At 45.5% G+C, this 10762-nt stretch overlaps 2 protein-coding genes across 3 annotated transcripts in view; one reads left to right on the top strand and one right to left on the bottom strand.

Annotated features, from left to right (window-relative positions):
- si:ch211-197n1.2 (EF-hand calcium-binding domain-containing protein 6) overlaps positions 1 to 3770 on the top strand; it is a 26704-nt gene extending 22934 nt beyond the window's left edge. For both annotated transcript variants that reach the window (XM_035529538.2, XM_081714241.1), the window contains 4 exons: positions 1334 to 1577; positions 1837 to 2009; positions 2264 to 2429; positions 2529 to 3770. In XM_035529538.2, coding sequence (XP_035385431.2) covers positions 1334 to 1577; positions 1837 to 2009; positions 2264 to 2429; positions 2529 to 2795 — 850 coding nt within the window. In that variant the 3' untranslated portion in view covers positions 2796 to 3770. The remainder of the gene's footprint in view (positions 1 to 1333; positions 1578 to 1836; positions 2010 to 2263; positions 2430 to 2528) is intronic.
- Positions 3771 to 5985: 2215 nt separating this feature from the next.
- helt (helt bHLH transcription factor) lies at positions 5986 to 9712 on the bottom strand. Its single transcript, XM_027032805.3, has 4 exons — positions 8029 to 9712; positions 7451 to 7555; positions 7108 to 7204; positions 5986 to 6700 (listed from the first exon to the last, which is right to left on the bottom strand). The coding sequence occupies exons 1-4, from the start codon at positions 8053 to 8055 to the stop codon at positions 6225 to 6227; spliced, it is 705 nt and encodes a 234-aa protein (XP_026888606.1). The 5' UTR covers positions 8056 to 9712; the 3' UTR covers positions 5986 to 6224.
- Positions 9713 to 10762: the final 1050 nt, after the last annotated feature.

Raw genomic sequence — 10762 nt, 5'->3', positions numbered from 1 at the left:
GTGTGTGTCTGCATGTGTGTGTGTGTCTCTGCGTGTGTGTGTGTCTCTGCGTGTGTGTGTGTCTCTGTTTGTGTGTGTGTGTCTGCATGTGCGTGTGTGTCTCTGCGTGTGTGTGTGTGTCAGCGTCTGTGTGTGTGTGTCTCTGTTTGTGTGTGTGTGTGTGTCTCTGCATGTGTGTGCGTGTGTGTGTGTCTGCGTGTGTGTGTCTGTCTCTGCGTGTGTGTGTCTCTGTTTGTGTGTGTGTGTCTGCGTGTGTGTGTGTGTGTCTCTGTGTGTGTGTGTGTGTGTGTCTGCGTGTGTGTGTGTCTGCGTGTGTGTGTCTCTGTGTGTGTGTGTGTCTGCGTGTGTGTGTGTCTGCGTGTGTGTGTGTGTCTGCGTGTGTGTGTCTGCGTTTGTGTGTGTGTCTCTGTGTGTGTGTCTCTGTGTGTGTGTGTGTCTCTGTGTGTGTGTGTGTGTGTCTGCGTGTGTGTGTGTGTGTGTGTGTCTGCGTGTGTGTGTGTGTGTCTCTGTGTGTGTGTGTGTGTGTCTGCGTGTGTGTGTGTGTGTCTCTGTGTGTGTGTGTGTGTGTCTCTGTGTGTGTGTGTGTGTGTGTCTCTGTGTGTGTGTGTGTGTGTCTGTGTGTGTGTCTCTGCGTGTGTGTGGGTTGTAGGAGATATGAGTTCTCTCACAGTGCTATCCTTTCTTTAGCCACGGCTGGTGCCAAGGCCCTAAGATTACTGCTCGTGTGTGTGTTGAGAAACTGTTGCTTCCATGTGTTTGGCTGCCAAATCTCGGCTTAGAAGCAGACTGGGTAGAGGTGGGGAGGGTTAGAAGGGTGGAGGGTTTGTGTGTGTGTGTTGTTGGGCGGGTAGACCCTGATGAGATGGAGACTGGCAGGGGTATTCACTCACTCTCTCATACACACACACACACACACACACACACATACCATGCTTTAGATACTGTATAATCATTACATGCTCCTAGAAATATTTAAATTATTTAATTCCCTTCAATAAAATTTCTATGTGTATAGCTTTCTACAACAGACCTAGTCATAAAGTGGCATTACAGAAACGCTGAACCCTCATGGGGGATCCGAGTTTGTCAGTGCTGAAAAAACACTCTGAGACAGCGTGAGACAGCATGAGACAGGAACCTTGAGAAGAGCCAAAACCCATCCTCATCTGTGTCAGTGATTTTATCCGTCTCTCTCCCTCTCTCTCTCTCTCTCTCTCTCTCTCTCTCTCTCTCTCTCTCTCCTCTCTCTCTCTCCCTCTCTCTCTCTCTCTCTCTCTCTCTCTCTCTCACTTTCTCTTGCTCTTTCGCTCTCTTTCCCCCCCAACCACATCAGGTTTCCTGTGCAGCCCGAGATAACCCGTGGTGAGGTGCGTCATCTCTGGTTGTCCCTGCTTACCCGGCAGGACGGCACTCTGGACTTCCAGCACTTTGTCCGCCACTTCGGCCCGTCTCCCGCGTCCTGCCGCTACCCGGACGCCAAGCGCTGCCCGCCCCGGCGTGGGGATAATGACCTCATGCGCCTGTCCAACAAGCTCAGCTACGTCTCAGATATCTTGGTGGATGCTCTCCGGGCTAAGGTGTCAGAGGGGCAGCATTTGGGGAATTTTCTCACCCACCCGATATTTTAGGAAATTCGATTTTTGAGTGATTTTGAGTGTTTTTCCTTGCTTTTTTTTCCCACGTCCTGACCTTTGCTACAGTAGTTTGTCAAATGTTCGTTCACTCTCTTCCTTTTTTTTAACTCCTATCTTTGTCTCTCTCGCTCTTCTCTTTGTCTCTCTTTCTGTTTCTGTTTGTCTCTCTCCTCTGTCTCTCCCTCTCCCTCTCTCCCTGTAGGTGGAGCTGTCCGTAGCTGAGCTGTGGGCTGAGTTCTGTGGTATAGACACGGCCGGTACAGGCTCACTGAGCCGCAACGAGTTTACTGAAGTTTTAACGAGGCTCTGCGTCCATCTCAGCCAGTACGAGTGTGAGGTCTTGGCCAACAAGTTTGACCTGAACCACGATGGCAGGTATCGAAACGCACATGCTTCAACAAACATAAAGATGGGCAAAACCACATTTGAGGAAAATATCAACTATTTATCAAACCGCCCCCCAAATCTGTGGAGACCACATATGATTAAAGGCAATAATTCATTGTTAGTGTTTAGTCATTTATAATTCATAATTTAGTGTTTAGTGTCTTGTATTAGGGGGAATTGGGAAGTGATTGAATCTCTGCGTTCATGGACTTCGTTGGTCTTTCCCTTTTTTTGGCTTTCAGAGTTTCGTACAGAGAGTTTCTTAGGCCTTTTGCTTCCAAGGATCAAGTATTGAAGCATGGATCCAACATGGCCGCTGCCCTGCAGTCGCAGGGCGAGACTAGCGATTCCCCCAAGGATGAGGAAACTGTGTCTCTGGAGACCCTGAGCACCAGGATCAGGAAGAAGGTGAAGCGCTAACTGGGTTTCCTGTTTCATGCTTGTCATGATTAGTTTATTAAAATAGTGTGCTAATGTGCTAATGTGCTCTGTGCTCGTGTGTTTCAGCTCCACAGGGAGCGCCGCGCCCTCCGGCGGGCCTGCCTGCGTTTGGATGCTTCCCACTCGGGCCACCTCTCTGCGTGGGACCTTGCTGCTGTCCTGCAGCTGTGCGGAGTGTGCGGCAACCAGGAGGATCTGGGCCGCGTGCTCCGCCTGCTGCACACGCACCCGTCTGGACGCCTAGACTACCGCCCGCTTCTCCGCAAGGACCCCGTAACGTCAGCACATGACCAGAACCTCCATCCACACCTGGGGAGCCAGACTGGAATGTAGGCTTTTAGGTGAAGTTCAAACTTCAAAGCCACCTTAAACTAGGTATAGCGAATATGTCCAGTTAATATCCAGTCTTATCCGAGAGGGAAATGAGAGAGAAACTTCTTGTGTGAGGTCACTGTTGGCCCTTTGTGAAGATGATACAGTCCAATGTGCCAAACACTTAACCAGGAGGGTAGGTAAACAGATTCACTTGGCTGAGACTTGTATAATCTTATACTGGGTCCACAACCATTCACGTTTTCCATATTTCAATATTCATTTGTCTTTGGATGAACCTTTAAAATGATGTAACCCTGTAATCGTCTTGAACCAGAAATGGTCTGGTATAAGTAGATTAAGGATTTGTGGGTAAAGCGTCATTCATATGGAATTTTCTCAAATGTTGTTGTAACAAATTCATTTTAAAGCCTCTCGTGACCTCCAGTAACCAAGACAAAAGGCTTAAATAGCAAAACAAACAAACAAAAAACAAAACAGAAAAAAACACCTTTTCCCCAACAAGATGAGAGTCTACCCTTCTCTGGTGTGTGGTGAATATGGTATTACCAAGGCTTGGTTAGACAATCCAAAACAGTCACTTAAGCAATGTAAGAAAGGTAGTTAGCAATTAAAGTTATAGTTGGCCAGGCAGTTATTAAAAGAGTAATCGAAAGAATTTAACCAAAGTCACGAATGCTTATCTTAAGGTGTTTTCATACAAACATTCATCATTCCAGGGTCTTGAGGAGAGTACTGCTTATTTGCATAATTGAAATAGTGTAATAATGCTGAATAATTTCAGTCATATGTTTTTATCTTAACGAAAGATGGGAGAAAGGAATGTTTAGATTTAGAAATGCAAGTTGGTTTGTGGTGTTTATGTGGTGTATACTTCCAGCACACTTAGCATATGTAAGAAGGGACTTGATTTGCGCACACTGATTTTGTATCTCATGTTTGCAAGGGTTTTATGATTAAATAACTCCACTTTAACCCTTCTGGTTGTTTAAAAGCCATTTTGTGCATGAAATGGGACTTCAGCTCAAAGCTAAAAAGTTTCAGTTGTGGGATGACGTTGATCTCCCTCCACCACCAATCATTGTGGATCGTACTGGACTCCACCGAATCTTCCTCACAGAGATTCGTGGGGAACTTGTCACTCAAGATGCTGCTCCCTCTGAGGTTCTCAGTGGAGGTTTGAAGGCGTTTTACATAAGAAAGGGGCTAGACCTCCGGACGTGGTTAGCGAGGCGTTGCCGGTTATTATTCATAGAGCCTAGTGAAGCTAAAATGTGCTAATTTCTCTTCAGTCGTTTCCCCTCCGCTTGGAGCGCTGTTGTCCGCTGTGATCTAAACCAATATTGACTTGTTTCTGGTACAGCCATTTTCATCGCATCCACACCTTTCATGGCATTATGGGTTTTTTTTTCCCGCCTGAGCGTCTTGTCGGCTTCTCTCTGATCGTTCACTCATCGATCCATTAGTCCTGTCTGTCCACTCTCAACCACATAGCCATTGCCATTCGTAACCAGACCCGAAGGTGGATGGGCGCATGCAGGTGTGCGCAGGTACGGATTCATAAAAGGAGAGGCCACAAATTCTGGTGGAGTCTCAAGGAGTCCACTCTGTCTCCGACCATCACGTGCGCATGTGCGTGTGTGTGTGTGTGTGTGTGTGTGTGAGTGTGTGTGTGTGTGTGTGTGTGTGTGTGTGTGTGTGTGTGTGTGTGTGTGTGTGTGTGTGTGTGTGTATGTATGTGTGTCAGCAGCTTTGATTTCATACGCCTGATTATTTTCCTTCAGAGTCAGTCAAGGATAAATCCCAAGAAGCCGAAGGTTGTCTTCCTTTCAGACACTCCTCAATAGGACGTCCCTGCCCTGTCCAATGCAGTCTCTCTCTCTCTCTCTCTCTCTCTCTCAATCACACACACAGAGCTTCTGATTTCCCTGCCTCAGCACATCGGGTGTTCGAGGCGGTAGAGGAAAGAGACGGGTGTAGGCCCCCCCCCCCCCCCCCCCCCCTGCTGCAGTGGCGTGAGAGGGCCTCCCTCAAACCAGTACGAGAGAGAGAGAGAGAGAGAGAGAGAGCGAGGCCAAGCGTCTCTCACACAATCCCTTCCACGGCTGGCTGCAGCCTGGTTAAACTCTATGCAAATATCCCCAAAGTTTCGCAGGGCTTCTGTTCACCCTTCACTTCCACCCTGGTGGCCATCTCTAATCCTGGCCCGGGAGCAGAGCGGGCATGCTCATTTGCCTAAATACATATACAGAAGAAGGCGGAGCTTGCGCACGCTTTTGGGGGTCGTAATGCGCTGAGTAGCTGGAAAGAGTGCTCACGGTTGGGGTGGGCATCGAATGCTGAACCTAGAAAATACTGTGCCCCAGTAATGGCGGCGATTCTGTTTTAAGATCACTGAAAAATGTTGACATGAATGAAACTTGCAGTGAAATCTTTGTGAGAGTTTATGAGTGTGGACGGGTGGCACTGTGTCAGTGTGTGTTTGTCTTCGGGTCACAGAATAAGCAAGTGTGTATGTGTACAGAGAGAGCAAGGGAGTTAATTTGTAACTTGTTTAACTTGGCTAGTGATGGAAGTGACACCATTCCTCACTCTCTTCCTAAGTTAAACATGCTTCCCCTCGTCCGCAAGCGTGTATTGACTGATCCTTTTTTGTTATTTGCAATTATATTTAAATATAGGTGGGGACAACTGTCATAGGAGGTGGGGTGGTGGTCACATTGTGTTCGAACCCCTCGGGAAAGAACCGCATTGTCAGTCAGGGAGTCTTAGTCCAACGAACGGATCTCCAGCATCCTGTGCGCTTATTGGAAGAGAGGCGTGATGACAACGTTGGTAATAATGGCGATGATGACGAAATGACCGAATACGCACAAATCACAGCACTGCAACTCCTCTCAATTTTACAATCGTTTAGATGGAGCGTTAGCCTACTTTCTCACGCTGTTATGAAGCCTGCTTTTTAAAAATGCAATTTGTTTGGGGGGGGTAAACTAAACACCTGCAGTAGCTTGAACAGGCTACCGGTCACGTCGCCAGTACGGTTCATCATAAACGTGGGAAACACGTGGGTTTTTTAAAGTGGCAATGGAAACCGTCTGATGTAAGAATCATCCCCGTTTGTGACATATACAGCCTAGGTTGTGAAATCTTTATGGCAACTTATTTTTAATTGTGTTTGTGTGTGTGTGTGTGTGTGTGTGTGTGTGTGTGTGTGTGTGTAAAGTTGTTGTTATTTAAACTGATGACAACGCCTGTTCACATTTTTACGCCAAAATCAGATGTAGGCCAACAGTCAACATTTTGCACAGTAAATGGACCGAGTTCTAACAGAATGTTTTGCAAATGTATTTATTTCATTTAATATCAAAATAACGTTTGAAATAATACAGTTATACACATATAAATTAGAAATAAAAACAAACACATTTACAAAGCGGCGTGTTGTGCAGTGTGCAAGCTGAAAGCGTTCGCGTGCGAGTGGCCGATGAAGTTGATGTAGTGATGATCAAGTCCCTGCGCCGGCGACAAATAGCCCGCGTGTTGTTGCGTGCTCGCGGAGAGAGACACCGCTGGATACGCGAGCGTGGGGCTACGCGCCGAGCTATGCCATGAAAAGTGTCCGGGAGAGCTGTGCTGAAATACGGATTCGGTTGGGCTCGGGCTCTGATACTCTGAGGAAGAATGAAGTTGGCACAAGTAGTCCGTGGCGTCCGGTGATATGTTCCCGAGCGAGCCGAAAACGGGCTCCGTGACCACTTTGGACTGCAGAAAGGCTAGAATCCGGGCGTATTTAGTGTCTTTGGTCTCCATTCGTTCCACTGTGGTCAAGTAATGCACAAGATTCTTCATACATTCATGATAACCGTAATGGAAGTAGTTGGCAAACTCTGTAAGTAGTTCTCCTGCGGCAAAGAATAAAAGTAAATTTTAAAAATGCATTAAATCGTTAATCACCAAATATCTACTTTGAGTAGGCCCTCCAAATTGTTTCACTAATTATGTTTAGAAACTTGTGTATGAGGCACAGAATGCCCAAGCAATAGAAAAAAAATCGGCAATTTTTATTAATAAAATTATGTTTTTAGTGGAAGTATTTTAAGCATGACCCTTTTAGTATCGTTTGGTGTTTTGATTACATTTTTATTTCCTGAAGTCTCAGTTCAGTGACGTCTAAGTCTTTCTACGTTGATTTAAGCGAAGGTTTAGCCGAACGAGACGGAGACTGTGATGATTTCTATTGTGCGCAACTGCTGCGAAGCCCACGCGCGTCCGTCCAGCTGCACAGTTCTGGGAATCTACGGTTACGTACCTTTCTCTCTGCCTCGAGGAAAGTCTGCCGAGTGGAGCGCGCGCAGGTACTGCACCGTCATCTCCAAAATTTCTGCCTTTTCGAGTTTCCCAGAAGTCTGCATTGCAAATTACAGCTTGTTGAATAAACATAGATAGATAGATAGATAATATTATGTTTAAAAATATTAGACGCCATGCATAGGTGCGCATCTATTAGAATTATTAGGAACAGTGTCGAGAATCTGCCTTCCCAAAACCACGATCAGCATTACGGTGAGTATCAAACGCGTGCTTCCAGTCAACAGTAGCTGCACGAAAACGTTCGGAGACTGAAAGCTCAATAGCAGGACTTGGTTACGCACCTGTTTTGCCAGTGCCATGGGCACGGTTTTTCCGAGTTCGTTTAGGCATCGGTTGATACGATCTCTCCTTCTCTTCTCTATCACCTTGTGTGAGACCGGCGTTTTCTGTAGAAAATGGATACATATTAGAAATGACGCGAGCATGGCGAGATTTTCATATTTTGCGGCCATGCAACGTAAGCTTGCATCCACATCGCCGAACACTGTTGCGTAAAAGTCAACTAAAGTTGTTCGAGCTGTGTTTGATATCTGAACCAATAATCACCACGGCTTACTGAACAAGCGAAGCGCCGTGCTGTGCTGTATCGCCACAGCTCGCCATTCCGCGAGGGAAATACTGGTCAATAATATCACTTTAATATCAAAATTCTCACGCATATTTTTGTATTTTGTTTGAATGGCACAATCCACGTCGCACACGCGATATGCTAGGGACAGTGCTTCACAAGTAGACTTCCAAGGAAATGACCCCACGTTCGCCAGTTTAAGCCATATCATAGTGTAGTGATACACAGAATTTACGATTTCTTAAACGCATAGTAAAGGATATAGGGCGCGCGCATTTGGAGCGTGCTTACCTTGCGGTCCTTCATCTTTGATGCCATAATTTGATACGCAGTTACGAAAGCACGCAAAACAAGTGAAAGGGAAATCCTGTGTGTGTTCCTCCGTCAAGTCTTAACTGAGGTGTCTGGAGAAGTCCAGCCGCTTATAAAGCGACCTTGCAGGAGACTCAGGCATTCATGGCCTTAAATTATTCCATAGGATTAAAGGGAAGCTTTTGGTTAATGTGTACACTTGGGATCAGTTAAAGCAACAGTACAAACCTGAAGTCGTGGGCTCGCGGGGGGCAGGGGGGAGCAATCGTGTTTTGTTAATCCACGTGGCCCTTTTAAGACACGTGATTAGCCAAAGAATATTATTTGCATGGTAACTACCCAGGCGAGAAACGCAAGCGGAGAGCCTCCGCCCGGGAGCCTCACGAGCGCAGCGCGCGCAACGAAAACAATGCCCCACCGAGAAAAGGCGTCTCACACGACCGTCTGTTTACGAGCCTCAGCAAGCGATCTTAACTTGCGTCCTTGGCCCGTCTGCGTTTTAAGGCCTGTCTACTGTCGTTAAAGTAATTAAGTATGCACATAATAGGCTGTTCCGCCGAGTTCGAGGGAGACCTTTTGGAGACGGAGTCCCCCCGTATGGTCGCGGGGTTTCTCACGCGACTTGGTGACACGTCCATCTTTCATGGGGCGATGGCGAGCTTTTTGTTTACGTTCTTAAGTTTTGTTCTAAGGCTCGGCAGGTGTGGGACCCGTCCTGGCACACGAGCGGCGCCTCCGACCACGCTCGAGGCTTCAGCCGCCTTGAACACACGAGGGTTACCCACCGCTGGATTCTCTTCAGAACGGCTCAATTTGTATCCTATTATCCTATAAGAAAATGTCTATTGAGTGGAGTGAATGGTTTCATTGGCCTAAATTTTAATAATGCGGCGAAAGAAAAGCGGCGAAATAAAGAAGAATGCAGCTGGCCCTAACGCGCATTATTCTCCGTCACCTGCGCGAGGGGGTAGCTCGGAGACCCCTATTCATTTGCCTAATTTCGGTCAACTTAACAAACTTTGGGAGAAATTATTCTGGCATTGTTGCGAAGGGTGAGGCTTTCTGATCGAATTAACAGCATGTTTTGATCCGGTAAATGTCATTAGAAAGAAAGAAACAATCGCGTATAGAGGGGTCTGGGTAACGCGCCAAGTGGCGACGCCAAAGCGCAATCCTCACAAAAGACGTAAGAACATACCATGGGGGACTTTTGTGCCCCTGCATTGCTCAAGTTTGTGTCCAACAAAAGGCATTATTTTATACTTGAATACATTTCATACAACAATTGGGTGTTTTCTTCAAACATATTTTCACAGCAAGGTTAACAACAGGTTTATTGTGCCAGGCACCGCCTCGCAGCCGCAACCCGGGAGCTTCACGCGCCAGAGCGCTTTGCTCGTCTGCTGGTTGACTGGGAATGTTTTAATCTTTGAAGATTTTCTGTTTTAAAATAACACATCGTGTGTGCACCGTTGAAGACGGACAAAAAGAAGTAAAAGATGTAGAGATTTAAAAGGAAATAAAGCTCTTTGGACATTTGGAGTTATGGAAGTTTTTTTCAGCGCTAGATGGAAAGGCACCAGTGAAGTACACTAAAGCATAAAATCCTATTACTTTTATTGTAAAAATTACCAAAACAAATGTAATACACATGATATCTGGAAGTTAGACAACGAACTTTCTTGACTTCCTTTTGGACTCTTAAAGCTTCGTACTGCGACTGTGTGCATTGAAACGCGTGGTCTTCCTGGAACTAAAACCGACAGTATCGACACTATTTTCTCTCGTCATTTCTCTGTCGTCTCCTAAACAAATACTTTTTAAAATACGGTTAGCCTACTTAATGTCAGTTTCTTGTGAAAAGTACGAGCTTCGTTCATGTTAGAACTGTTAAAAATAATCTTTAAAACAAAAATAGACATTACGCGTTGCAACAGTGTAATTGTACTCCTATTAATGCTAAAAGAAATACGCTTGCTGTATTTAACCGAGGTTGCATTGCAGAAATCCCAATTCGTAAATTACAGAAAAAGACATTAGTTCGCGTGCAGTTTGCGTTTTATAAACGCATGAATAGTTTTTACGGTGATGATTTTCTTTTTTTTTCTATTAATAAACTCGTAGCATAATCCTTACCAATTGATGTACTTCGATTCTGAATTTACTTCTCATACACCGACCAAAGCATCATATTGAAATTTGGCTCATTTGAGAAATTTGGCTCAATTAAACGTAAATTAATTAAAACTTATGTTACAATGTATTCTCTATTTATTTTAACCTAGATGCTCAATTATTAAATTTCAATTATTAACATCTTAATAAAGAAAATAATGTAATAACATTAAAAACAAAACGCATGCATACTTTACATTAGAAATATAATTTAGTCTTATACCTTTAATCGCTCTGTATCTAAGTTTCATTGCTGGGCCGTATAACGCTTAGGCGCTGAACAAATATAGTTTCTGAAAGCGATAACAGCGGGCGTGCCGGGGGCTAAGGCGAACAGACTACCTGAAAGCTTTACTCTGCGTGTAAGGCGACCACCATGTGAAAGAGAATTCGAATGGCTTGCCGCTCCACGTGCGCAGTCACGCGCCGATCAGACGCGTACAATTCGCCTTATTCCAAGTAACGCAAGACTTCCTCAGAAGAACACTTACCAGGCGCGAGAGGTTTCCGCTGTCTTCTCTAGCCTTTTTTGACAGGA

This window comes from Electrophorus electricus, chromosome 5 (assembly GCF_041902795.1).
Source record: "Electrophorus electricus isolate QZ-2024a chromosome 5, ASM4190279v1, whole genome shotgun sequence".
NCBI lineage: Eukaryota > Metazoa > Chordata > Actinopteri > Gymnotiformes > Gymnotidae > Electrophorus > Electrophorus electricus.
This window is presented reverse-complemented; position numbering and strand designations above follow the sequence as displayed.